This window comes from Dipodomys merriami, unplaced genomic scaffold, assembly GCF_024711535.1.
Source record: "Dipodomys merriami isolate MVZ:Mamm:240054 unplaced genomic scaffold, mDipMer1.0.p SCAF_519, whole genome shotgun sequence".
Lineage (NCBI taxonomy): Eukaryota > Metazoa > Chordata > Mammalia > Rodentia > Heteromyidae > Dipodomys > Dipodomys merriami.
This window is the reverse complement of record NW_027206090.1, coordinates 612,225-639,916: the sequence shown is the minus strand read 5'-3', so window position 1 is coordinate 639,916 and position 27,692 is coordinate 612,225. Positions and strand designations below refer to the sequence as shown.

The following is a 27,692-nucleotide window of genomic DNA, read 5'->3' as shown; positions in this document are numbered from 1 at the left end:
AGCTGTGGCTCAAGCGGTAGAGCATTAACCATGAGCAAAAAAGCCAGGTGAGAGAATGAAGCCCTGAGTTCCAGGCCCACAACAGGCAGACACACACACACACACACACACACACACACACACACACACACACACACACACACACACACACACACACACACACACACACACACACACACACACCATATACACAAGAAGCTGGGCACAGGTAGCTCATGCCTGTAATCCTAGCTACTCAGGAGGCTGAGATCTGAGGATCACAGTGGGGGGGGTCATGTTACAGGTTGAGCCCCAGCTCTCTGAACCCCCTCTCCACATCCATGCTCCCAACAGCAGTGTCATCCCCCACCTCCGGGAGTCCCCAGTATCCTCCCTGGACAGCTCCCACCATTACAAAGCCCTCCTGGCCGCACTTGCTTGGCTTGGCTGTCTTCCCCAGGCCAGCAGCGGAGCTCTGGCTGGAGGCCCTGGCTCACCAGCCTCGGCTCGAGGACCCACAGCCGGGAACCCGGGCTCACCCCCAGCCATGCTGGCTGATGTGGCGGCTGGCGGGGGAACCCGAGCCTCTGGGCCGTGGCAGAGGCCCAGACCCCAGCCCCGGCGGCCAGCCAACACCGGCCTGTCCATGTGACAGAAAAACACACACTGGCTGTCTGCCCCAGGGTGTTTCCAGAAGAGAAATTTAATCTAATTTACATACTTCTAGGTACATCAATAACCAAAAGGTGGCCACTGAGAAAAGTTAAAAGGTCAATCAGTTCCCGGTATCTAGCTGGCCCAGGACTGAAAAATAAAAAGATCCACGTTCCTTATTCTCTACACAAAACGCGTCTTTAAAAAAGTGAGAGGTCTAGAGAGCTATACATAGAAAGCAACAGTGAAGGGGTGGGGGGAGGCAGGGGGAGGAGGAGGGACTGTCCCGCCCCTCACCCCGCCCTCCCGGCCCGGAGCCCCTGAGGCTCGGGGGGCCTGGACGTGGCAGGAGGCAGCTGTCAGCTCAGAGCTCTTCCCAGCAGGAAGGACCCTTTGGGGGGCGGCCAACGAGGATTTCCGTGGCATCGTGGGCTCAGTGGGGGCCCGCAGGGGAGAGCTTCCCCTGAGCAAGCACCGTGGCGGGGTGTGGAGGCTCGACTCAGGACCTGGGGGGCTGGGGCAGATCCCGGGTCTCCCGAGGTGCCTGTGCGCATGATTGCATGGGGGGGGGGGGGGAGGGGAGTGTCACAGAATCATCATGATTGCCCGAGGGAAACACAACAGGGGTCTTTGGGGTCTTTGCAAATGGCCACGGGTGCAGCTCTAGCCCCAGCTGGCTGCTAGACATGGGAGCCCTGGCCTTTCCTGGGAACCGAGACGCTGCCCCCCAGGACCTGGCTACCCTCCCGGGCCCAGCCAGGTGGCCGTAGACTGAAGGAAGACACCCTGCGGCCCGAGTCCAGGGGTGTGGGGAGGGTGGCCAGCTGGCTCCCGGCACCCCAGCTGTAGTGTGCCCAGCCCCGGAGGGGCACCGGTTTGAGGTTTTGGCTTGCTCCTTTGGAAACGGAAAAGAAAGGGGGAAGAGAAGGAAGGAGACACGGAGGAGGACAGGCAGAAGTAGACAGAGGGAATCTGGAATGCTGCTGTGTTAGGGTGCCTCTGCTGCTGCTGTCTGTGCCTGCGGGGCCTGGGGCTCCTCAGGCGGGGGGTCCACTTTGGAGAAATTCATCTCCAGGATGTGCCGCTGTAAGTGCCGTACCCACTCTTCCTGGATGGAGAGGGGTCCCTGGAACTCCACCTCACAGAACCTGCACACAGAGACCAGGAGTGGCCAATGCTGCGTGCAGAGGCCGAAACCTAGCTTTGTCCACACTCCTGGGCATGCAGACAGAGCAAGCTCAGGATCTGAGGGAGGAGGAGCCTCCCGGGGGACAGCCATCTCTGTCCACCACTGGGTGGAGCCATCTAAAGTGCACAGGATGGCAGTGGGACAATCAGCCACCCAACTCACCAGCCCCGCCTTGCCTCAGCCCCACCCCAAGCAGCACCAAGCAAGGCCTCATCTAGAGACCAGGGTTTGAATCCTAATTCAGACTTGGATGGAATCGTTTGAAATGAGTCATCTCTTGTCTTGTATACACGTGGACTAACAAACTAATGAATGAACTAAGCTCTGTTTTTTGCACTCAGGAAAATACCTGTTGAGTGCTGACTGTGGACATGCTGGGTGTGCTGCTCAGTGTTACTAACTGTAAAGCTCAGACCTTGTTACTAACCTAGCAGGGAAACTGGTCTTACAGGTGGGGGACGGAGACTTGGGGGGCGACGTTCCAGTATGAGATCATGACACTGGTGACCGTTCCAATGCTAAGTGTCAGAGCGGGAATCTGAACTTGGGGCTGGCTGGCTGGTGTTGAGCTGCTCCTGTCCATGGTCCCTCCTGTCCTGTCGTGACTCTTGGTGTCCAGCACCCAGCTACATGTCCCCTTCCCCCCGCAGCCCCTGCCGTCCCCGGGGGGCAGCATACCTGCACTTGAGGGTGTAGATGTTGCCCACAAACTTGACGAGTGATGTCTGGGGGGGCCGAGGCACCAGGGAGGGGACAGGCCGGACGCGGGGTGGGGGCTGCCGCACCTCTTCCAGCTTTTGCTGCAGGTCTCCGGCGTCCTCACCCCCTCGGGCCGCAGAGGCATCTGGGGGGCGGGCTTGTCGACGCTCAAATTCTATGGTGGGGGGAGGCACAGGAGATGAGCAGGAGGGCCTGGGTGCAGGGCCACCCACCCAGCAGGGTAAGCGGTGGTGGGCGTGGTGGGGACAGCTGGTGACCGGCCCCGCCCCAGACAGATGGGGGTGGGGGGCACCTGGGAGGCGGGAGGCGCAGCGGGTGGCGGCCCCCCTCCCCTCTCCCCCTTCCCCGGCACTCACTGTTGATGTTCTGCCGCTGGTGGTCCTCCGACTTCACCGTGCCCGGCGGGCTGGCCGCCAGGGGCCGCTCCCCGCTGTCGGCGGCCCGGCCGGCGTCCAGGCCCGGCTCAGCGCCGGCGCTGCGGCCCACGAAGGCCAGGCCCCCCGGGGCCAGCCCCAGGGGCGGCCGCTTCTCGCCGTCCCGGCCGTGGCCGGCGCTGCGGAACTTCTTGGTGAAGGGGCGGCCGCCCTGGATGTAGCTGCGGTAGGCGCCCACCTTCTGGGGCCGGTGCTTGATCCACTCGCTCAGCGTCTCGATGGGCGAGCCGTTGACGCACCACTCGGTCACGCCGAACTGCCGCAGGTGCGCCCGCGCATGGCTGGCCAGCGCTTTGCGGTTCTCGAAGTAGAGGCCACACAGCTCGCAGCAGGCCTCGGTGGCTGCGGGCGGAGGGGGCGCTGCTGAGCCACGGCCCCCAGGGGAGCAGCACGGCCCCCTCCCCCCGGGGACCCCGCCTGGGGACCCCGCACGCCCCGACGGCCCACCGCTTACACGAGTGGGAAGCCTTCTCGTGGAGGGCCTTGGCCTTGAAGGGCAGCTCGGTCTGGATGTAGGTCTTGGCCTTGACCTCGGCCGGGAGGAGGCGGTCCTCCTGCAGGGGGCGCTTGGCGGCCACGGCGCCCAGGAAGCCGGCGGCCGAGGGCTTGGCGCCGGTGATGGGCGTCAGGCTGAGCTCCCGAGGGATCTGCGCGGGGCCCGCGCCCGGTTTGCCGGGCCGGCCAGCCAAGGGCGACAGGGGCAGTGGGGAGTGCAGGGGCCCCGGCGCCGCCAGGGGCCCGTCCTCGGCCAGGGCGGGGGCCAGGTCTCCCGCGGGGGGCTCCTTCTTGATGAGGCACAGCTTGGACTTCTTCTTGAGGATCTCCCGCAGCGTGTCGATGGGCGAGCCGTTGACCGACCACTCGGTGACGCCCATCTGCCGCAGGTGCGAGCGCGCGTGGCTGGACAGGCCCTTGCGGTTCTCGAAGAACTCGCCGCAGAATTCGCAGCGGATGTCCCTCACGGGCTCGGCGCGCGACGCTGCGGGAGGAAGGAGGGAGGGGCGGCTGCAGCTCAAGCCCGCGGCGGGCCGGCCGCGCCGGGACCCGCGCTCCGCCCTAAGCCGGGCAGCCCGCCTGCGCCCCTGCCTCCACTGCGCAGGGGACTTCCCCTCTCTGAGCCTCCGCTTCGGCCCCCGCCCCGGGACTACTGGAAGAACGTTAAACATGACAAGAGTGGCAGGAACCCGAGCAGGATGAACACAGCCAGTGTGACCGGGGAAGCAAGAGGCAGTGACATGATGACAAGCACAGCATGGGGAGAGCCCGGTAACCAAGGCCCGTGCCCAGAACTTCAACTCGCAATCCTGGGGAGAGCACAGCCGCGGGGCTCCGCCCACAGCCAGGGGCTCCGCCCACAGCTAGCACGAGGCTCCGCCCACAGCCAGGGGCTCCGCCCACAGCCAGGGGCCCCACCCACAACTGGTGCGGGGCTCCGCCCACAGCCAGAGGGCTCGGTTCCTCCTCCCCGTCCAGGTGAGGATCCTGCCCCGACACTCCTGCCCTGTAGCCACGGCTTCGAACATGGAGCAGGCAAGGACCCAGGCTCAGACCTGACCTCCCCCACACTCCCGTCCAGTCATTCATCACTAAGTCATTCATCACTAATCGCTGCTTTCTCCACAGGGATCCGGTTGGCAGCCTACACTACTAGCCAACTGAAGACGGCACGAGAGGAAGTCTCTCTGCCATCGCTGGGTGACACAATCTGGCCTGCCCCGGGTGAAGAGCGGGCGAGGCGGAAGCTGGGCAGCGGGGTCTGTGGGGTGCAGAGCTGTGTGCCCACGTGTACCCACGCCCCTCCCTTCTGCCTGGGCCTAGTGCAGTGGGTAGCCCCAAGGAGAGCAGAGGGGGCCTCTCAAGCCATTCCCCTGCCCTGCCTGCCACAGGGCCACACTTACACAGGTTCAAGGGTGCCATGTCTTCCCGTGGCACCCCCCAGGGGCCCTCGGAGGGGTGTGGCTCCCCATGAAGGGTCCCTGGCATCATCTCCCGCTTGATCTCCACCCGCATCTGTTCCGGCTTCAGCTTCTTGTGCAGGGAGGGTGCTGCCAGGCCTGGAAACATCTTCCGGGCCGTGGGAGGGGAGGCAGTTGGTGAGTGGCCCAAGGGGCTTCCCGGCGGCGGCGGCAGCTTCTTGGCCAGGGGCGAGATGTGAAGGTCCGAGGGGCTGCGGGCGTCCAGCGAGCTGCCAGGGCCCCCGCTGCCCACCATCTTGGCCAGGGCTTTGGGGCTCGGCCCTGGCGGGTGGGGATGGCCACCCGGCCGGCACTGGGTCCGTCTCTTCAGGATCTCCCGCAGCGTGTCAATGGGTGAGCCATTGACGTACCACTCGGTGATGCCCATCTGCCGCAGGTGCGAGCGCGCGTGGCTGGACAGGCCCTTGCGGTTCTCGAAGAACTCGCCGCAGAACTCGCAGCGGATGTCCCGTGCAGGCTCCGGCCCGGACGCTGCGGCAGAGGAGAGGGGCAGTTAGGACCAAGGGCACCGGCAGCCTGGCCACCTGCAGGAGCGTTCTGGTCGGCAGGGTGTGGGCGGCGGCGCGCCCACAGGCTAGGGTGGTGATGGAAGGCAGGTGGAAGCCAGGGAGGAGTGGGCAGGGGGCCAGGCCCCGGACAGGGGCAGCTCAAAGGGGCCTGGGTCCCTTCGGAGGCCGGAACCAAGCTTCCCAGTCTCCACAGGTCCAGACGGGAAGCGGCCGTCTAGGTGCCCTGTGCCTTTCCGGACTGGGGGCAGACGTGGGCACCTTCTCCACCAAAAGCCAGGCCCCGCCCCTTGGCCTTCATTCTCGGGGAAGTCATGGTGATGAAGAGCAAGGCCGAGGGAGGGCAGAACAGCCCCTGACAACAAGATCTCTGGGCAGAGCTGGCCCGCTGCCAAGGGCCCCTGTCCACTCCCTGCCCCAACAGGGAGGGAGGAAGGAGGGGGCCAGGACCCCCCCCACCACGGGAGGGGCTCCAGGGCCCACAGGGAGGAGGAGGCGGCTGAAGCGAGGACCTACAGAGGTTGAGAGGAGATGGCTCCACATCAGAGGCCCAGAAAATGCCGGCGGCCGAGAGGTCCTGCTTCCCCCAGGGGCTGGCCATACCCGCGGCCTTCAGCTTGGCCTTCTTGGCCGGCGGTGGGGGGGGGAGCAAGGAGAGGGCCTCGGAGGCGGCAGGAGGCCGCCCCAGCGGGGCCAGGACTCCACGCCCGGGTGGGAGGCGGATCTGGACGCCGTCCCTCCTGATGAGCCCGTAGAGCACGTCTATGGGGGAGCCCTTGGCATCCGGGTCGCTGACGCCCAGGTGGCGCAGGTGGGCGCGCGCATGGCTGGACAGGCCCTTTCGGGTCTCAAACCAGGCACCACACAGCTGGCAGTCCAGCTCTCTGCCCCCGTCACTATCTAAAGCTGCGGAGACAAAACACAGGGGGCGTTCACGGCCGCCACCGTGGCTGGCCCTGGGGGACGGAAGCAGGAGCCTGGCGTGAAGTCTCCGCTGCCCAGGCAGTTTGGGGTCCAAGAGTGACGCTGCAGGTTGATTCTGGGAGGTCGGGGGGGGGGGGGTGCGGCCGGGCGCAGGACGGCCTGTTCTCCCTGACTGGCCTCTGGCACCAGCTGCACATGGACAGCTGAAGGATGCAAGGTGTAAAGGCGATGGCAGAATTCCCGCGGCAGGTCGGGATGCTCCCAGTCCCTTTCTCCTGGAGCCCTGCTAAGGGAGCCCTGGAAGCAAATGGTGGGTCTAGAGTCGGGGGGTCCCACCAGGCTGCTGAGCACCACACAGCCAAGCGACGGCAGCCACGGCCCCTGCTCCAGCAACCCAGGTGCACTGAGCAAAAAACGGCTCCGGAGAGGCGTGGCCTGGGCTGCTCCCTAGGCCCAAGCCAGACCCTGCAGACACCCCAGTACTCTGCTAGGCAACAGGCTTAAGGGAGAGCCTGATCACTCGGGGACCCGCTCACAAACCCTGCTCCCTGCGTCTGGAAGATTTCTTCCCCCAGCAGCTCAGGTGGAGGCGCAACAGCTCTGGGCACACACCGGGAGGTGGGGGGAGAGAAACAGAGAGAGAGACAGAGAGAGACAGAAAGAGACAGAAAGAGAGAGATACGCATCCAGACAGGATGGCCAGGAAGACACAAAGACAGGCCAGCTCCAGGGCCCTCCCGTCCACCTGGACGGCCAAGATGCCAGAATTCCCACTGGGGAGGCCAGGACCGTGGAGGCCTGGCAACTCAAGCTACCCCACCCTGGGCCAAGGGGACAGGAGCTGTGTGGAGGCGGCAGGGAGGACCGTGGTGGGGTCAGAGCGGAAGGAGGCCGCGATGGGGGGAGACGGAAGGGCATGGGCAGGGGAGCCCAGCAGGAGAAGCTGGAGTGCATGCTCTGACCTGGACCACGCAGGACCCAGGAGCTGCTGCTTGCTGTCCCCGCCTGTCCAGGCCTGGCACCCCCTCCCCCCATCCCTCCCAGCGCTGGCACCGCACCCTGCTCCCAGGACCCACACTCACTGAGGTTCAGGGGCCCCTCATCCTCAGACTGGGGCCACTGGGCCTTGGGGGAGAGCGGCCGGGGACTCAGGGACAGCTGGGGACTCCTGTCCTCGGGATTCTTGGGGACCGTGGAGCCCGGCAGGGCCAGGGGGGCCTTCTTGAGGAGTGGCGAGGTGGGAGGGTGGGCCAGGCCCTTAGCTGAGAACCCCGGAGGCGACTTGATGGCTTTGTTGATGGCTGGAGCGTCCAGGGGCTTGGCCAGGGAGAGCAGGCCAGGCCGCGAGGCTCCCGTGAGCAGATCCTTTGGGGAGTTGTTTTTCTTGGCCAGGCCGTGGGGCAGTCCGAGGGCGGCGTCCGGCAGGCCCTTCTGCTTCACCAGCTCATAGAGGAGGTCAATAGGGGCGCCGCTGCTCTCTGACTCTGCCACCCCCAGCTGCCGCAGGTGGGACCGCGCGTGGCTGGACAGACCCTTGCGGGTCTCGAAGCAGGCGCCGCAGACCTCGCAGGTGGTCAGGCTCTGGGCTGGAGGGGGAGACGGGAGGCCAGGAGAGCGGGCTGTGAGGCCTCGGGGCCCAGCCAGCCCGCGTCTCCTCCCCTCACCTGGGCTCCGGGGACGTGTTTTTGCTGCAGTCAACCCCACTCGATCCTCACAATGATTCTAAAGGAGGCAGGGTTTGCAAACAAGGAAACTGAGGCTCAGAGAAGGGAAGACCTGAACCCAGGAGCGAGCGCACGGCAGGAGGCACAGCCTCCTGTGGTCCGGCCAGCGCCAGGCGCCCCCGCAACTGGCTCACATCAACAAGCCTTGCCAGCCACAACTTCACACCCAGCTCCTCTCCGTGGCTCGTGCCACACGCTGGGCAAGAGGCCCACGGAAGCCATGCTCCCACGGGTGAGCCTCCATTCCCCACCCTCTCAATCTAATGACCGGAGGGCTCGGGCCAGGTCGACTCACTCCTCACATCCCTGGGAACCAGCGTGGAGCCTGACACTACGCAGAACAATCTTATGCCAATGGATGAGTCGGGGTTACACGGGAGCCCAAGCGGCTAGCAACAGGTCAGCAGCGGCAAGACGCCCTGAGCCAGGGCTGTGGACCCCACGCCCGCTGCTTCCCTGGATACCTGGGGGCCTGCGGAGGGGGGGCCAGGCTGCTGGAGCTCTGGGGAGGGAGCCACTGCCAACCTGGGCACCTCGCTAACCCTCAGGCCCCAGAGCTCCCCCGCTGCAAGAACCACCAGCCTGGCCAGCACCCCTACCCTGCCCTGCCAGCTGGGCCACTCACTCACCCTTGAGGTCCGGCAGCTCCTGTTTGCTGCCCTGAGGAACCTCTGCGGCCACCTTGCTGCTCAGCCGATTGGCCACCTGCTCCAGGGCCCCAGGGACAGTTGGGCTCTTCTTGGGGAGGGGGGAGGACCCCAAGTCCATAGCCACCATTGTGCTTTCCTCAGGACCCAGGCCTGTGGGTGGAGGAGACAAGCTCAGGCCAGGCCGGGCCGGGCCACCACCCCTGACAGGACCCAGAGGGTGGCACCCTCCCTCATCGGGAGCACTCTGCGCTTGCTTGGAGAAGCTGATCACCCCGGGAGAGTGGAGGCTGCACCCCCCGGGCCCCAAGACCAGACAAGAGCTGAGAACTGAAGGCACAAGCTGCAGACGCGGAGCGAGTTTGAGCTGAGGCTCCCGTTCACAAGAGTCATACAAAACTCTCTCCGGGCAGTGTGGGGACAGGGTGGATGTGGGGAGAGTCAGCAGGGCTGGGTACATGGATACCGGGGGGCAGGGGCCGCTGGGTAATGAGGGGGAAGGCCGAGGCGCTCAGGACAGGGAGAGACTGTCACCAGACAAGACAGCTGGGGCTTCAGGGGCGGCGGGGTGGGGGACCGCCGAACCCCAACAGGGAAACGGTGGGAACGAGGACCCCCGGGAACTACGCGGGTTGGTGGGAAGTTCCGGGGGCGCCTGGGGGGCGGCGGGGGACACCGTCCCGAGGGGGACGGGAACCTGTCGGAGTCTGGCGTGTGGCACGAAGGGGCCTGGGAAGCTGGAGGTGCGGCTCGCGGCCAGGCCTCCCGGGGGGGGGCCGCCGATCTGCGGGTGGATGGCCCGGGGAGAGGCCCGGAGCGGGGCCGGGGGCCGGGGGGGGGCCCGGAGCGGGGCCGGGGGCCGGGGGCCGGGGGGGGGGGCCCGGAGCGGGGCCGGGGGCCGGGGGCCGGGGGGGGGGCCCGGAGCGGGGCCGGGGGGCGGGGGGGGGCCCGGAGCGGGGCCGGGGGGCGGGGGGGGCAGGGGGCGGGGGGGGCCCGGAGCGGGGCCAGGGGGCGGGGGGGGGCAGGGGGCGGGGGGGGCCCGGAGCGGGGCCGGGGGGCCGGGGGGGGCCCGGAGCGGGGCCGGAGCGGGGCCGGGGGGGGCCCGGAGCGGGGCCGGGGGCCGGGGGGGGCCCGGAGCGGGGCGGGGGAGGAAACCGGGGGGGGGGCCCGGACGGCCCGGCTCGACGTGCGGAGGGCGCCGCCGGGCCCGGGGACGGGCGGCCCCGAGGACCCTGACGCAGTCTGCGGGGGAAGCGGGCGCATCTGTCAGACGGGGCCGGGCCGGGGCGGCCGGGGTGGCCGGGCGCCGCCCCGCAGGGCCCGGGGCCGTGACAGGGGCCGCGCCGGGGCGCCCGGAGGGGCCGGGGCATCTGTCAGACGGGGCTCGGGCTCCCGAGGCGCGGCGGCGGGGCGATCCCGAGGCCCGGGCCCGCGGGCGGCGGCGGAGGCCCGGGGGCGGCGGGGGGCCCGGCGGGGGGCGCGCGGGGCGGACGGCGGGCGCGGGGGGGCTGCGGCGGCGGGCGCGGGCCGCCCTCCCGCCCTCCCTCCCCGCAGGCGGCGCTTACCGGGCGGGGGCGCGGGCCCGGGCCCCGGCCCCGGCTCGGCCTTGGGCCCGTCCCGCGGCGGCGGCGGCGGTGGCGGCGGCGGCGGCGGCGGCGGCGGCGGCGGCGGCGCGGGGAGGGCCGCCGGGCCCGGGCTCGGGGGGCCGGGCGGGGGCGCCCCCGCGGGCGCGCGCTCCCGGGCGGCCCCCGCGCGCGGCCCCGCCGCCGCCTTGCTCTCCGCTTTTGTCACTCGGCACTGGGCGGTGGAGGCGGCCATCTTGGCTCCGGCGCACGCGGGGCGGCCGCCCCAGGCGTGAGCGGCCGAGCGCCGAGCGTCGCGGCCGGAGAGCGCGCTCCGCCCCGCCCCCCTCGGGGCGCGCCCAGGGCGGCCGGCCGAGCGCCGAGCGCAGCGAGCGCCAGGCTGCGCCGCGCCCCGTCCACCGCCCTCCGCCGGGGCGCCCACCGGCGCCGCGCGCAGGTCCCCGGCTCCTCCCCGGCCCCCAGCCCGGGCTCCGGACATCCCTACGGCGAGGATGCGAGTCCTCCAGCCACGCTCATCCACCTCAGTATCAGCACTGGGGCTTGAGCGCCCCGACGGGCGACCCCGAGCTGCTTCCCCGGCAACGCACCTGGCCCGAGCTTGGGGATCCTCACGCCAGAGCTTCGCGCACCGTCCTGGAGGACACCCGACCCTCAAGCCTCCTCCGCAGCCGCAGCAGCCCTCGGCGGGACCGCTCCTCGAGTCCCGCCACCTCGCTTTTCCCACCTCCACTCGGAGCACCACGTGCTCTCCCTCGGGTACTTGACAGGTGGGCGGGGCCGCCCAGGCTCGCCCCGCCCCAGACCTGGCGCAAGGCCCCGCCCTAACCTGGCTCAGGCCTCGCTCCTGCCTGGCCAGGCCCCGCCCACCCCGGCGCTAGGCCCCGCCCCTGCCCGGCCAGGCCCCGCCTCCACAAGGGACCGCATATAAAGGAGCTGCCCGCAGGAGCTCCCTGCCCCTCCACCCCACCTGCTCCGCAGGTGTCCACGGGCAGGGGGCACAGCCCTCCTCCTCCTGTGGACACAGCCAAACTGGCTTCCATTCACCGTGACCCCCTCACACCCCACATTCACCCACACCTGGGGACCCGCACATGGGTGGCTGACGGGGAAATCTGGAAGTCTGTCTGCCACGCACATGCTCCCATCCTCGGGGTGCCGGCCCAGGGGGCCCGATAATGAACGCGAGCAGGGCATCTGGACTTGGCGGCGGGGGTGTGGCTGAAGGCGGCAGACGGACTGGAGCCAGCTCCACCCGGGCACCCAAACAAAACTAGGCAGGATCCGGTCCTCACTGCCTCTCCCTGTGACCCCCACCAGCCACTGCGCTGCCCGTGCCTCAGTGTCCCTCCTGTCCATGAAAGAGCTTGTGTGTGTGTGCGCACACATACATATCCATGTACATGCTGGTAGTGGAGTTTGAACTCAAGCCTGGTTACTGTCTCGGCTTTTTCCACTCAAGGCTGGCACTCTACCACTTGAGCCACAACCTCACTTCCAGCTTTTGGGTGATTCATTGGAAATAGTCTTCCTGATTTTCCTGCCCAGGCTGTTTTGGAACTGCCATCCTCAGATCTCAGCCTCCTGAGCAACTGGGATTACAGACCTGAGCCACCCCACACCCAGCCAGTTCACCACTTATTAAAAACTCTGGCAGCCGGGCGCTGATGGCTCACGCCTGTAATCCTAGCTACTCAGGAGGCTGAGATCTGAGGATCGAGGTTCAAAGCCAGCCCGGGCAGGAGAGACTGTGAGACTCCTATCTCCAATAAACCACCAGAAAACCGGAAGTGGCGCTGTAGCTCAAGTAGTAGCGCGCTCACCTTGAGCTGAAGAGCTGAGGGACAGCGCCCAGGCCCAGAGTTCAAGCCCCACGACCGACAAAAAAAAACAAAAAACAAACTCTGGCAAGTCAGCCTTTGCTGAATTGGAACCTTGGCTTTTGCACTAACCCCATGGTACCGGATCCGGGGGTCCTGCACCAAATATTGACTCCAGATTTCCAGGGCCATCCTCCCTCCACCGGAGATGCCACCAAACGAGGCACTCAGAAATCCAGCCCTGCCTCTGTGGCTGAGACATGGGATAACCACGGCTTCCCTCCAATAGAATGGGTATGCAACAATGCAATGCCGGGGCTCAGCTTAGAGGCAGAAGGCTTGCCTGACAGGCCTGAGGCCCTGGGTTTCACCCCCAGCAACACCAAACCATACTCAACCCCAGACATACATACACACACAGGCATTGTTTCTAGGCCTAACCAATAGGATACAGGTTGAAACCTTATGCCATGTTCAGGGATTGGGGGGCAGGGGAGAGGTGGGAGAGAGACATTATCCATGCTGGAATTCTAGATGTGCACCATCCAATAGGATGCCCGCCTGCTCAGTATTCACTACATTTCAAGTGCTCAGCAAGCTGCCTGCAATCCAGGACAACACAGGTGCCGAGAGCATTCCCACTGTCCCAGACAGGGCCACTGCAGCCCTGCTCGGTGCAGAAGATTCTTGCAGAACAAGGAAAGCTCCAGTGCCACTGCCTAGTTTTCAAAGGCCAACTCCTGCAGGCTACGTAACCTTGGGCATATGAATTAAGTTCTCTGTGCCTCAGTTTTCCCATCTGAAACATGGGAGGGGGTAAATAGGGTGACCACACCTGCCTATGTTCACAGAGTCATGGTGAGGATCTCAATGAGTCTGTGGCCGTAAAGTAGGCAGCACAGCGTGTCTGGCTCTTAGTAAGTGCTCAATGGGTCTTTGTTGGGCACAACTGCAGCAAGAGCCCATCCTGGCCCAGCCCCTTGAGGAAAACAGACTGGACCCCTAGGAGCCAGTGAGGGGGCAGGCAGGGAGGTCCTGGTGTACGTTGTAAAGTGACTTAAAACACTCCCCTCCATCCCCCAGGAAGGGTCAGGCCATGCCCAGCCTCCCCTCTCCCCCTCTGCTTACCATCTCCATAGGCCGGCCCTGGGTCTTCAGCCCAGATGGGCGGGAAGGGCAATGTAAGAGGCAAGCGAGGCCGGCGGGGCGTCAGGAAGCCGCCGGGTGGCCCCGGGGGCTCCCGGCCCAAGGGGCTGGGGGGCAGCTCAGCGGCCGAGGTGGCCAGCAGCTCCTGCAGGATGTTGATGGGTGACACGGTGAGCTCCCAGTTGGTGATGCCGAAGTCCCGCAAGTGGGCGCGGGCGTGGCTGGAGAGGCCCGCCCGCGTGTCGAAGCCAGCCCCGCAGAAATCACAGCGCATGAGGCTGAAAGTGCCGGGGTCGAAGTTGGCCACTGCAGGGAAAGGAACAGAAGATGGTGTGAGGGGACGGACAGAGGGGCGGGGCGGCCCCCGACGCCTCCACCCCCCGCCCATCGCCCTGGATCGCCTCGTTTCCCTACTTCACGACGTCCATGCCACACCGATAGCTCTGAGCTCATGCACCCCTGATCCCCCACACACACACTAAGAATCCTGGCCTCCCAGGCCCCTCGGCATAGCTGGTACCATCTCCAGCTGGTAGATCTGAGGATTTGGATACCCGTTGCATCTGTTTAGGTTTTGGTTTTTCTGCCCATTGCTGCCTGCCCCAGAACTGTAAGTTAAATAGGGGTTGCATGAAGAAACGAACAAATAGACCGGGTGCAGTACCTCACGCTTATGATCCCAGCTACTTGGGAGGTAAGATACAGGAAGACCCCTCCCCATGATTATGAAGCTAATCCAGGTAAAACATGAAGTGAGACCCCCATCTCAACCAATAAAGCTGGGCATGGTGGCATACGCCTGTCATCCCAGCTACCAGGGGGATGTAAACGTAAACCAGAGAGAGGTGCATGGTCCAGGTCAGCCCAAATAAAAATGTGAGACCCTAACCGAAAAGAAAAAGGGCTGGGAAGGTGGCTTCATGGTAGACTGCTTGGCTAGCATGCACGAAACCCTGGGTTCGATTCCTCAGTACCACATACACAGAAAAAGCCAAGTAGTAGAGTGCTAGCTTAAGCAAAAGAAGCTCAGGGGGCCCAGCACGGGTGGCTCCCGCCTGTCATCCTAGCTACTCAAGAAGCTGAGATCTGAGGATCACAGTTCCAAGCCAGTCGGGGGAGGAAAGCCCTTGAGACTCTTATCTCCAATGAACCACCAGAAAACTGGAAGTGGCGCTGTGGCTCAAGTGCTGGAGCGCCAGCCTTGAGCTGAAGAGCTGAGGGACAGCGCCCAGGCCCTGAGTTCAAGCCCTAAGACTAGCAAAAAGAAAAAGAAAAAAAATAGGAGGAGGGGGTTCTAGGGCCATGACTCAAGTGATAGAGGGCTTTCCTAGCAAGCTTGAGGCCAGGAGGTCAAGCCCAAGTACCCCCCCCAAAGGAAAAAAAAAAAAGAAAACCCCACAGTGAATGGCGCCTGTGACTCCCAGCTCTGGGAACCTTTCCTGGGGAGGGCTGGGGACCTTCTGGGCATTCCCCCACATCCTGGTTACTTGCTGCCTAGCCTCGCACCCATGCCAACAACACCTCCCCAAGGAGGGCGGCCAGCCCGTAGAAGAGCCCCGGGGAGCTGCTGGCGCCGGGACCCTGTCCCACCAGGCTTGGGCCAGGAATTCCAAGAGGACAAGAGTTGCTTGCAGCCGCCCTGCCCCTCTCTGAACAGACAGTCCCTTGCAGAGAGGGCCACGGGGGCTGGTTGTCTGGCGCAGACCGAAGCCCCCCACCCTTCCCCCCAGGCCCCTTTTCCTCCCCCCACCCCGGCAGCTGGCACCGCCACCCACCTTTGCCGTGACTCCCTGGTCCCTCGGGAGGGGAGACCCCCAGGCTTCCCTTGCATGGCGCTAAGGGAGGAATTAGAGACAGGTGGGTGGGTTTAGAACTCAGCAGCACGAGTGTGTGCGTGTGCGTGTGCGTGTGAGCGTGTGGCTCCCAGGCCGTGGAGGGAGGTTCGTTTGGGGGTTTTTGGTGGGTTTGGATTTGGGAGGGGAGGTGGGGAGGTGTTTCTTTTTTTTCTTTTTGGAGGTGAAGCCGCCCTACCTTTTTTCTTTTTCTTCTGGAAGGAAAACCGCCGCTCGATGGCCTTCACCTCCTCGGCAGAGATGAAGTGGCGCACGTTGTAGCTGACGCCCACGCGGTTCAGGTGGCCACGGACGTGATTGGCCAGCCCAATGCCATTGTGGAAGCGGTCCGGACAGTACGGGCACTTGCGATCTTCGGGTTTCAGTCCGCCAACGGGGTCCCCCCCAAGAAGCCTATCCAGCCCCAGCGGGCTGCCGATGGGCGCATCCAGGAGCAGAAAATCCAAGGGGTGGGTGGCCTCCAGGTCCAGCGCCAGCTCCTCCGGCTGCAGCCTTGGGGACCCCCCGGCGGCCGTGGTCATGAGCTGCGGCCCGAGCTTTGCCAGCAGGACGAGGGGCACCATGCGTCGGAGCTGCTCCCGCTGCGCCCTTGACGCCTGCGCGCTCCGCAGGGCCTCTTGGAACGTTCGCTTCAGACGTAAGGCCGGCTCGGGGAGGAGGCCGCAGGCAGCCGGGGGTGGCAGGTCTCCATGTTCAGGGGCAGCATCCATTTCGGAAGTTAATGCTACATCCTCTTCCTCTTCCTCCTCCTCTTCTTCCTCTTCCTCCTCTTCCTCCTCCTCCTCCTCCTCCTCTTCGCTCCAAGGGTACCGCCGGCGTTTGTTTCCACCAAGCTGTATGGTGTAGGGGACCGAGGCCGGGGCAGTGGGAAAGGCCAGCCTTCTGAGAGGCCCCGGGCCGGAGTGGTGAAGCAGCGGCTCTGACACTGGAAAGTTCCTGGCGATGTCCAGCTGCTGGCTGTCTGGACATCCAGCGGGGTTCTCCTCCCGCCACATGGGAGCCAGGAGCGGCTCGGCCCTGCCAAAGTAGTCCACCGTGGCCACGTCGGGGGAGCGGGCATACACACCCTGGCTAGTGCCCGGCTGGCTGGCCAGGTCCTCCGGGAAGGCCTCCCACTGGGGACCGCCGTGTGCCAAGCGCGCATGCTCCCTGAGCAGGCCCTCGCTGGGTGCCAGGAAGCCACAGGAGAGGCAGGCACTGAGGTCGGAGGCGGGGGCACAGCGGGGATAGACCGGAGAGCCGGCCTCGGGGACGGGGCTCCCGGCTCTGCTGTGACCCCCAGCTGCCCCATCGAGGGGCGGGCCCGGCGGTGGCACCAACGGCCCGGAGGGATTGGTGGCGAAGACGCAGGCGGGACGCTGCCAGTGCGCCGGGCGCCCCTGGCCCTCGCCCGGGCAGCGCTTCAGCTTCTGGATCTCCTCGATGATCTTCTCCCGGGAGGCCTGGTGCCGCTGGCGGTGCTGCTCCAGGGCGGCGGGGTCGGCGAACGGCCAGCCGCACTCCCCGCAGGCCAGCGGGGCCGGCCCGGCACGGGGCTCGTGGCCCGGGGCCTGCCGGTGCTGATTCATGTGCTCCAAGAGATGGGCCTTGTGCCTGAAGTAGATGTTACACTCCACGCAGGGGAACACGGCGGGCTCGTCTTCCTCCTCCTCCTCCTCCTCCTCCTCCTCCTCCTCGTCCTCGTCCTCCTCCCCATGGCCGCCCGGGCTGGCCCCCGCCCCGGCCACCTCCTCCAGCAGCTCGCCCAGGTAGGCGCTCGTGGGCGGCGGGGACGGCGCTGGCTGCAGACGCTCCACGGACGCCTCGGCGTTCACCGTCCACGTCTGCGTGGCCACCTCGGAGGCCGAGGCGGGAAGGAACCACTCGGAGGGCCGGCTCAGGCCCTCCACGTCCTCGGGGTGGCCCCTGCGGCCGGCCACGTCCATGCCCAACGCCTTGGGAAGGTCACCCAGCGGCACGGTCACCCTCCTGAAGGCTGACAGGTCCCCGCGGGACCCCAGCTCTCTCTGGGGACCCTGATCGTCCGTCTCTTGGAGCCAGGTGAATGAGGGGCGACCCCGGGGGAGTTTCTCCCAGACCTTCAGTTCACCCTGGTGAGGTAAGAACCTTCTAGAGCCCTGGGCGTGGTGGGGGTTCAGGGTTCTCACGATGACCGAGTCTTCGAACCTCCGCTCAGATGGGTCGCCCTCCCCGGCCCCCTGAACCAGGGGGGGCTCCCAGGGTCCCAGGCCGTCGGGGGGCCCGGGGAAGAGGCAGGGAGGCGGGGAGCCCGGCCGGAAGTCCAGGCTGTCTCCATCAAAGCAGCTGTAAGGGAGTGCCAATGGGGACAGGTTAGCCCTCGGGGCCTTGTGCGTCCTGAGATGGCCGCAGGGCCTGATCCAACTCCAGAGTGAGCCTAGACCGGCAGGTGACCGGGGCCGAGGGAGGGGAAGGGCAAGCAGACCGGTCTGGATTCAGCTCCCAGGTTGCATCTGTTCCCAGAGCCAGCCCTGCTGCATCATGGGAGAATGTGGCAAGCCGGTGGGGGCGGGGTGGGGGTGGGCTGGGGCTGCCCCGAGGGAACGTGCCCAAGCCCCAGCCAGAGCTGTCAACTCTCATCTCTCTTCCGGGAGGACTCCAGGGCTGGGTGTGCGTTCCAGGCTGCTTTCTAAGTTGGTCCTTCCACGCCGGAGAGATTTAGTTCATCAACTACACCTCTCCCCCAAAATGTGGTGGAAAGCGAACTTCACAGCGGAACGGTTCACAAGAGGCACCTGCTCGCCCCCCTGCGTCCCCCTCCCCGGCCCTCCGTGGACAGGCAAAGTCAGCCCCAGACCCAGTGACTCTCACCTTCCCAAGTGGGAGGGAGGTGGAGGCCTGGGGTGAGGGGAGGAGAAGCAACTGGAAACCTCCTCGCCCCTGTACAACATCTAAGGAATTTCACGTCACCGGCAAACACTGGGCACCGGCGGCTCACACCTGTAATCTCAGCTACTCAGGAGGCTGAGATCTAAGGATCCTTGGTTCAAATCCAGCCCAGACAGGAAAGTGCTTGAGACTCTTTATCTCTTCACTTAGGTTAGCCTCAGACCTAGCTCCTCTCGTATCTGTGAAGCCCGCTTGCCTGGGTCACGCATTTCTGGCTACCCTATTTAGCTTATTACTCGAGATGAGGGGTTCCTGCTATTTGCCCAGGCTGGCTCTAACTGTGATTTCCCCCAGTGGCTGACCTTTAAGAAGCTGGGATTACAGGTATGAGCCACATGGCTGGTCCCCTTGAGGGTTGCTGTGTTGGGTTTTGTGTTTTTGTTGGGCTTTTTTTTTTGAGACAGGCTCTCATGATGTAACCCAAGTTGGCCTTGAACTTGGGTCTTCCTAACTACAGGTGTGCAGCACCACACCCCAAATCCCCATTTCAGGGGTACGTCGTTTTCCTCATTGATTTGGTGACGACCACCCCTCCACTTTTAAGACCTTGGTTCCATGAGGGGTGATCAGTCACACTCATAGTACAAAGGAAGACATGAGCTCCACAGACACCATCCTCCCTCCCAGAGCAAAGACCCAGTGGGAGGGCTGGGGAGGTGGCTCAGTGGTAGAGCGCTTGCCTTGCATCCATGAGGCCCTGGGTTCGATTCCTCAGCACCACATAAACAGAAAAAGCCAGAAGTGGCGCTGTGGCTCAAGTGGTAGAGCGCTAGCCTTGAGCTAAAGAGCTGAGGGACAGCGCCAGGCCCAGAATTCAAGTCCAATGACTGACAAAAAAAAAAAAAAAAAATGCTTGCTGAGAGTCCAGAGCATAGCAATTAACATAAACTCCAGAAGCTTCTTATGAATCATGATCATTACAGGCTGGGTGCCTGTGGCTCATGCCCATCCATAATCCCAGCTATTTGGGAGGCTGCTAAGGATAGGAGGATCCATATTTGAGTCCAGCCTGGGCAGGGAAGTCTAAAAGACCTTATTGTCCATGGAGGGGGAAAGCTGGACAAGGCTGTGTGGGCCTGTGGGCCTGGGGGATGCTGCCTAGAATCGACAGATCGTGTGCGGCAAAGGAGCAAGCCCTTATCTCAAATGTAATCAGTGAAAACCAGGGCTGGCGGCCTGGCTTCCAGAGGCATGCAAAGTCCTGAGTTCAAGCCCGAAGAATCCCAAAAGAAGAAAAAAAGCCCATGATGGTGATGGCTACCCGCTAGCGCCCGTCAGGGTGAACTGTGGCCACCGGTCTGCTCTGCTCCGGCTCCTCCAAGCAGGTGAGTGTGATTGGTAGCCTGTGGGCAGCTCATTCCCATTCTGCAGATGCCCAGAGAGGGCCGCCTGGCGGCAGAGGAACCCACAGGGCTCAGCTCCGGGCTCTTGGGCCTGGCTCCCGGCGTGGGTAATGAGAGTTGACCGTCTGTGTGGGGGCCTCCCCCCACCCCAGCCCCGCACACACACCCAAGGGGCTGTGTTCTCTCTTCCTGCCTGACTTCCTGCTCCCTCCTGTCCCCCGCGGGCCTGGCTCCCGGGGCCCCCTCTTCTCTGGGGCCTGCTCGTCCCCCTGCCCGCTGAGGTCAGGGCCAGCTTGGCACTCACCCACTGCTGATCCGACGGGTGGCGGAGGTGGCGTGGGGAAGGGCTTCTCTGAGGCCAGCATGAGGCCGCCCATCTGTAATAGAGAGGGGAGACCCTGAGGGGCTGCGCTCCCCCCGGACGGGGCTCTGAGCACCCCCAGCTGGGGGGGGCCCTCGGGGCCCTGCTAGCCCCAAACCCTCTCCCTGAGAGGCCTCTGCATCCCTGAGTCCTGACAAATGGGGTGGAGGGAGGTTCTTGGAAGGAACCCCCTTAGCTTCCCTGGGGTTGGGGGGTCCTGTCTTTTTATCTGGGGACCAGAATGGATGTTTTTTTTGTTTTTTTTTCCTAGTGTTCATTTGGCTTTTATGGCTGAAAGCTAGCTAGCGCTCTGCCACCTGAGCCACAGCTCCACTTCTGGCTCCGCCCACCCCCCCCCCCCCCTTGGTTCTTTGGAAGTAAGAGTCTCATGAACTTTCCTGCCCTGGCTGGCTTTGAACCGAGATCCTCAGATCACAGTCTCCTGAGGAGCTGGGATGACAGGCATCCGGCTCTAGCCTACCTCTCTCTGACCTCAGGACCTTTCCACTTCTTGTCTGCCAGCCCGGAACGCATGTCCGAGACCACCGACTCAAAGGAGCCCCTATGTTTTTCTCTCTCAGAAACTCTATTGTCCCCCCTCCCTTAAAAAATTTTTTTTGTCAGTTCTGGGGCTTGAACTCTGGGCCTGGGTGCTCAGCTCTTCAGCTCAAGGCTGGCGCTCTACCTCCTGAGCCACAGCACCAATTCTGGTTTTCTGGTGGTTTATTGGACAGAGTCTCACGGACTTTCTTGCCTGGGCTGGCTCTGAACCTTGATCCTCAGTTCTCAGCCTCCTGAGTAGCTAGGATGAAAGGCGTGAGCCACCGGTGCCCACCTCTCCCCTTCCCGCCTTTTTTTTTGAGACAGGGTCCTGCCATATCACCCTAACTGACCTCAGCCTCACCATGTCCCTGACCTCAGCCTCTCAAAGGGCAGGGATTACAGGCACACACCACCACACGGGACTTCTGTTTTGTTTCTTTCTAGAAATTCCCTGGCTGTCTTTCTGGATGGCTGTGGCTTGCCAGAGTTCCCGCTGCAGGCGCCCAAGCCTTGAGGAGTGTGAGGATTTTGTTGGTTTTTAGACTCTCAGTGCCTGGCATGGAAATGCTGGATAACTAAATGCCAGAGGAAGATGGATGGAGGACCGGGGTCCGGCCTGAGCCCTCTCCGGGCTTAAATCCTAGACTAGAATCCCTCCCCCAGGAACTCCCCAATCCCCCCCAACACAGAGCCAACTCTCCATTACCCGCCTACCGAGCCAGTGTCTAGAGTGACCGCAGGAATCCTGGCTCGGGCGGCTCTGCCCGCCACGCTAGCCTGCCACGAGCAAGCGTGCCGGCCGGGGAGCGGGGCCAGCGGCCTGAGCCAAGGTTAACACACACGAGGGGAGCTCCGAGCCCCGGCCAAGGGCCTGACAGATGCAATTGCTGGCCGCGTCTCAAATTGAGGATGGCCCAGAGGGAGGGTTAGTAAAGCCTGGGCCTAATTCTTCACGCGCACGCGCGCACACGCGCGCACACACACACACACACACACACACACACACCCCTCCACTGTCTAACTGGAGATCTGAGCCCGGGGGGGGGGGGGGGGGGGTAAAGAAGGCCGTGGGAATTTCCAGATTCCAGTTGGTTTTCTTTTCTTTCTTTCTTTTTTTTTTTGTTTGCCCAGTCGTGGGCCTTGAACTCAGAACCTGGGTGCATTGGAGATCAGAGCCTCATGGACTTTCCTGCCCCGGCTGACTCTGAACCTTGATCCTCACATCTCAGCCTCCTGAGTAGTTAGGATGACCAGGCGTGAGCCGCCGGCGCCTGGCTATGTGTTTTTATTTTGGTTCTTTTTGGGAGTCTTGAGGATTGAAGGCAGGGCCTCATGCTTGCTTGGCAGGTGCTCTATCACTTGTGCCGCGCTCCTGATGGCCCTTTTGTTTTATAGATCGGGACTTGGGCTTTCTCACTCCAGACTGGCCTGGGACCGTGATCCATCTCCCAGAGCGACTGAGATTACAGGCATGTCCCACCAGGCACGGTTAGCACTTTGACCCTAAGGGTCTCTCTCTTAACCTAGATCCACCTATCTGTGCCTCTCGATTGGTTGGGATTACAGGTGTGAGGCCCAAAGCCTGGCCCCGAGTGCAGTTTAGTTGTGGTGGTTGTGGTTTAAGCTTGACAGTGAGGGCAGGGTCATTCCCTAAGGACCACCACCACCGAGAAGCATCTCCAGCCTCTGCCCACAAGACACCAGCGCCTGGCGATCCCATAACCATGACAACCAAAACACATATATACCTCTAGCTATGGATCTCCACATAGGACCCAAGGATCCCCTGGGGGCCCAACTGAGAGGCACTGGGGAAGACGAGGCTGCTGGGAGGGCCAGGGGAGGGGTGGGGAGACGCAAGATGCAGACCAGCTCACGATGACACCCCCCCATGCCCGACCACCCCTCACCCCCAAACAGCGCCTTCCTGGGACACAGGAAGTCCCAGCGGGCGGCCGTGGCTCTGAGCAGGTGGAGGAGGAGGAGCTCCCCGCACCAGGGACGGGAAGTAGGACTGAGGGTCCCCAGCGTCCCGCTTCCGAGCGCCCCAGATTCGCTGATTTGTGCCGGTCGGCCGGCCGGCGGGTCGTCGCCGGAGACGCGTGGGAGCGACGTGGCCTCTTTGTCCGCGCGGCTCCTATTTTTAGTGGCGGTGACATTGGCAGAAGGAGGCCACGGAGGGCCTGTGTCGGAGGCTTGGCAGGTGGAGGCTCCTCCCCCGCCCAGGGGGTGCAGACCGCCTGGGGGTGCCACACAGAGTGGCCCGAGGGTCGCTCCTTGGCCTCTGATCTCGGGGATCCCCGAGGAGGCCGTATGCAGATCAGACGTATCCATAATGAACTTGAACCCCCACCCCCACCAAGCCGAGAATCCGAAGGCCTGAGAGCCCAGGAGACGTAAGTTCGAAGTTCGGTGCGGTGACTTGAAGGCCTGGCCCTCTGAGGACCGGGCGCTGGCCAGTGGTGGGTGCAGGGAGTTACAGGACATGTTCGATCCTGAGGGACTGCGGCGGCGGTGGGAGGAAAGAAGGTAGGACTTCCTGGGGAGGGGGGGAGGGTGCGGGGAGCGTTGTCGGAATTGGCTCCTTGGGGTGGAGGCTGGACTCCGAGCCTCGGCTTGCTTTCCTCCACTCCCTGGCCTCCAGCCCCAGCTGGGAGCCTCATGAGGGCCAAAAATGACAGGTCGTTCGTCCCCCATCCCCCCCACGAGGTGAGACACGCACCAGACCATTCATCGAGCCGCGAGGAGTCACGTCAAAGCCCCCCGCCCCCCCCCAAGGCTCTGCTCTATGAGGGGAGGGGCTAGCTCAAGAAGCCTGGGCTGGACCCGGTGGGAGGGGGGACCTCAGGGGCAGTCCAAGGGAATCTCTGGGGGCCTCAGAGGGCGGAGTGGGGGACAGCAGGACAAGAGCCCACGACGCTGAGCAGACACAGGGTCCCGGGCCCCGGCCCACCTCCAGCCTCTGGGCTGAAACGCTGCCCTGAACACCTCCCCCCGCCATCCTCACCCGCGCTCAGCAAACCATCAGGGGCGGGACTTGAACCCCCCCATCCCAGCCTGTAAGACAGGTGAAAGCCCAAGTCCCAGCTCCTCTCCCCAGACCGAGGTGTCTGATGGGTGGGGAAAAGGGCATCCAGGCCTGCAGACTCACACCTGCCAGGGACTCTGGATCCTGAGCCCATTCCCTTCAATTCCCCAAGGCCAAGCCCTACCCCGCCCTCCCTAGCTGGCTGTGTGGCCTGCACACTGGACCTTCAGGAAGGTCCAGCCAAGGTTTCCTCGGGCTGACCCTCTGCCATCCCTGCTCTCCCCTTACTGCTCCTTTCCACTGCTGCCCATTACTTGAAATGCCCTCAGTCACCACAGGACCTTTGCACATGCTGTGCCACTCCTGCCTCTTCTGCTCCTTACCCCCATCCTACTTCCCGGTGCTCAGCCCACATGGTGGGGTCTATGGCAACAGGGATGGTGTGCACTGAGTCAAGAGTCTTGAAGGAGCCAGGTGCCAGTGGCTCCCGCCTGTCATCCCGGCACCTCAGGAGGCTGAGATCTGAGGATCACAGTTCAAAACCAGCCTGGGCAGGAAAGTTTGTGAGACTCTTATCTCTAATCAACCAGCACAAAAGCCAGAAGTGGAATTGTGGCTCAAGAGGTAGAGTACCAGCCTTGAGAGAAAGGCCAGAGTGTGGAACTGAGTTCAAGCCCAAGAACTGGCACGCACGCATACACACACACACACACACACACACACACACACACACACACACACACACACACACACACACACACACACACACAGAGGCACCACAGAAAGAAAGAGAGGCAGGGGGAGGAAAAAAATAAAAATTTAAAAAAGAAAAGGGAGCCAGGCGCAGGAGGCTCCCGCCTGTCATCCTAGCTGCTCAGGAGGCTGAGATCTGAGGATCGCGGTTCAAAGCCAGCCCAGACAGGAAAGTCTGTGAGACTTTCATCCCCAATCAACCATCAAAAAGCCAGAAGTGGTGCTGTGGCTCAAGTGGTAGAGTACCAGCCTTGAGGGAAAAAGCCCAGGGAGAGTTCAAGGCCCTAAGTTCAAGCACCAGTACCCACAACTGAGAACAAAGAGGTAAGGGCTGTCAACACTTTCTACTGACCGATCTGGGGCTTGGGGTCACGGGTTACACACACACGCACACACACATGCACACACACGTGCGTGCACACGCGCGCGCACACACACACACACACACACACACACACACACATAGGACCTCATTTTCCTCATCTTTAACACAAGGTGATAATAACCAAGGCTATCCCACAGGTTCTTCTCAGGACACGAACTGGTCACATTTGGGCCAAGGAGATGAAGGAAGAGGTTCCCACACCCCAGGGCCTTTGCACTTGCCGTTCTGGCCACACGGATGCTCTTCCCACCCCTCAGATATGCCAGCCTCCTCGGGGAGCTGTCCAGCCCCCCGCCCCGGCATGATGCCTGGCACTCAGCTCTTTCACACTGCCCGCCTTTTGAGCACTCTCTTCGAGAATGCCAGGCCCTGGGGCGGAGGGGCGGACACGGTCGCCTCTCTCACTTAAGGGCCGTTTTCTCAGCATCTAGAACACAGCCGGGCACACAGTAGGTGCTCAGTCTCAAATGAGCCACGTAACCCGTCTTGAGGTGTGGACAGCGCGGGGGAAACTGAGACAGAACAGGGAGCAGGTGTTCCCCGTCCCCCCTCGCCACTAGAGGGCACAAGCTGACTTAGCCTGGGGCCCAGGAGCGGAGGGATGAACTGCTGGGAGTGGGGGGCGCTTGGGGAAAAGGGGAGCCAGGGACAGAGCAGCAGAGGTGGATGATGGGACAGCTAGCTGCGGTCAGTGAGGAACTGAGAGGAAGCCACCATAGCACCTTGAGGTTGAGCCCCTGCTCCCCGCTGGGAGCCTTGGGTGAGGTCACTGCTCACCACCGTACACGGAGGAACGAAGCCCAGAACCCGGGGAAGGCTCCGGATGCACACAGGAATCAGAACCCCATCTACGGCCCCCGCTGGGCCCTCTGAGCCTGGGGAACAAGGCCGGGTCCCGCTCGGAGCACCAGAGCCACGCTCTTACCAGACACGCCACCTCTGCCATCTAGAGCGTCCTGGGAACCCTCCTTGGCGACAGGTAGATAATGCGTGGACCGGAAGATGTCCCCTTCTCCCTCAGCAGCCTCGGCCCCGCCATCGATGTCCTCCCCGGGGGCCGGGCCCGGCAGCCTCTCGAGGACTCGAGGACCGTCGCAGGGGGACAGGCTGTCCGGGAGGGGAGCCTCCATGGGTGCACCTCACGGCCGGGCTGGCTCAGTGGCACATGGCGGGTCTAGGCACAGAAAGGAGAAGGGGCTTAGGGAGAAAGGCCAGGGACCCGGGGGCTCCTCGCTCGGCACCGAGGCTCACGGCTTATGCTCCTGGCTACTCAGGAGGCTGAGATCTGAGGATGGCCATTCAAAGCCAGCCCGGGCAGGACAGTCTGGGAGACTCCCATCTCCAAGCCCACAGTGAGTGGAGCCTGGCTCAAGCGGTAGGGCACCCAGCCTTGAGTGAAAAAGCTCCGGGGTCAGCAGCCCAGGCCGTGAGTTCAAACACACAGACCGCTCCCGGCTCCCAGCACCACACAAAACCCAGCGCTGACCCCGGGCGGCTCGCTCCCTCAGTTTACCTTCCTGTCCAGGTGAGCTACACACCAATAGTAACAAAGGCCCTGGCCACACACCATTCCATCCTAACCGGGAGGCACCGCGCTTCCCTCCCAGCAACTAACTCCTCCCGTTACCCAGACCCTCTGTGCCTCAGTTTACCCCCCCTGGAGCCCCCTCCATCATCCATCCCACCGCTCGTCTCCACGCTGCCTCGACCTCCCCCACGGCTCCCCCCGGCTTCCAGCCAATCCCGGCCACACTGCTCTTCCGCGCCTACCCCGCTCTCCTACGCCCCCCCTCCTCCCTGACCTTTGCCCTTTTCCCACGCCCCCCCATCCTTCCCTCACCACCCACCCCCCAGCATGAACCCCGCAGCCTCGGTGACCCCGCCAGGAACCCTTTCCCCGTCTCCGCACCCCGAGCCTCCGCGCCCCCCGGCCCCCGCCCCCAAGCCCTCCACCGAGACGGCCCCGGCGCGGGGTCCCCCGGCCGCGGGGTGCGGGTCCCCCCCAGCCAGCAATACCTTCAAGGTAACGGCGGAAAGTGAAGGGCAGGAGCGGCGCCTCCCGGAGCCGCGGCCGCGGCGGGGCGGGGCCGCTCGGGCCTGCAGGCGGGCGCTGCCCTGGGGCCCGGCTCCCGCGCGGGCCGGCCCGCGGGGCGCACGGCCGCGGGCGCAGCCTGCGCCCCAACTTCGGGGCACTTTGGCGGCGCGGGGAAGGGGCTTCCGCCCCGGCGGGACCCCCCACCCCGGGGTCGTCGCAGTGGGGCGCCCGCCCCCCCCCCGCCGCCGTCCCCGCGCACCGGGAGGGGGGGGGCCGGGGTCCTCGGGATGCGCCCGCCGCCCGTGCACCTCGGGGCGGGAGACCCCGCAGGACGCGCGCGCCGAGGGGGGGCGGACACCTGCCCGCGACCCCCGCCCCTCCCCCACCTGCCGGCCCCGCCCGCGGCCCCGCCCCGCGGCCCCGCCCCCGCCCCGGGGGGTCCCGCCCGGCCCCGGCCCGGCCAGGCCTCGGCTCGGCCCCCTCCGCCTCCCCCCTCCTCCCGCCGCGCCTCCTCCCCGCGCCGGCTCCGCCCCGCCCGCGGGGCGCCCCGGGGCCCGGCCGGGCCTCACCGGGGAGGCGGCGGCCCCGGCTGGGTGCCGGGGCTCGGGGCTTCCTCTCCTGCGTGCGGCCGGCGCGCGCCGCTCCCGCCGCCGCCGCTCCCGGGGCCGGTGCCGCGGCCTCCGCAGCCGCCGCCGCCGCCTCCGCCGCTCGGGGGGACATTGTCCCTTTAAATCGCTCCCCCCCCGCCGCCCCGCCCCCCGGCGCGCCGCCGTGACCTCAGCGCGACAGCCCCGCCGCGCCGCCATGATGGGGAGGTCCGCCCCCCCCCCCCCCCCGGGGCCGCGCGCCGGGCGCGGCGCCATGTTGGGAGTGGCCCGGCGGGCCCCGGGGCGCGCGCGGCCCCGGGCGGGGCGGGGCCTGTCACCACGGCAACCCCGGGCTCCCGAGCACCGAGCACCGGCCCGGGGGGCCGACGGAGGAGCCGCCCGGGCCCGCGTGGGTCACCCGGGGACGGCACGCGGCCGGGCCTCGGCTGTCAGATCCCGCCACGACCCGCATGCGCCCGGGCCGCCCATCCCGGTCCCCCCCCCCGCGTGTCCCATCCCCCGCGTGTCCCATCCCCGCGTGTCCCCGTCCCCCGCGTGTCCCATCCCCGCGTGTCCCCCCGCGTGTCCCATCCCCCGC

The 27,692-nt window shown here is 64.8% G+C and overlaps 1 protein-coding gene across 18 annotated transcripts; it reads right to left on the bottom strand.

Annotated features, from left to right (window-relative positions):
• Positions 1–664: 664 nt before the first annotated feature.
• LOC138811008 (protein Wiz) lies at positions 665–27,120 on the bottom strand. 18 transcript variants are annotated; one of them, XM_069998470.1, is made up of 13 exons: positions 27,077–27,120; positions 25,398–25,646; positions 19,707–19,779; positions 15,331–17,456; positions 13,282–13,605; positions 8,736–8,906; positions 7,465–7,968; positions 5,975–6,364; positions 4,875–5,423; positions 3,431–3,955; positions 2,899–3,318; positions 2,501–2,696; positions 665–1,781 (listed from the first exon to the last, which is right to left on the bottom strand). In XM_069998470.1, exons 2-13 carry the CDS (start codon positions 25,600–25,602, stop codon positions 1,622–1,624), a joined length of 5,643 nt encoding a protein of 1,880 aa, XP_069854571.1. In that variant the 5' UTR covers positions 25,603–25,646; positions 27,077–27,120; the 3' UTR covers positions 665–1,621. The 18 variants fall into 18 exon arrangements, with proteins under 18 accessions (XP_069854571.1, XP_069854570.1, XP_069854576.1 ...); XM_069998469.1 differs by lacking the exon at positions 27,077–27,120 and adding an exon at positions 26,489–26,559; XM_069998475.1 differs by lacking the exons at positions 15,331–17,456; positions 19,707–19,779; positions 27,077–27,120 and adding exons at positions 6,923–6,982; positions 26,489–26,559.
• Between the last annotated feature and the right edge of the window lie 572 nt (positions 27,121–27,692).

What these genes read in the sequence shown, in the direction of transcription:
- LOC138811008 (XM_069998470.1), bottom strand. Translation starts at nt 25,602, where the DNA reads ATGGAGGCTCCCCTCCCGGACAGCCTGTCCCCCTGCGACGGTCCTCGA. An exon ending in CCAGAAGAAAAAGAAAAAAG is followed by an intron (nt 13,606 to 15,330) that starts GTAGGGCGGCTT and finishes CTTTCCCTGCAG; the next exon opens with TGGCCAACTTCGACCCCGGC. An exon ending in TGAGGGGCCCCTGAACCTCA is followed by an intron (nt 6,365 to 7,464) that starts GTGAGTGTGGGT and finishes TTGTCTCCGCAG; the next exon opens with CTTTAGATAGTGACGGGGGC.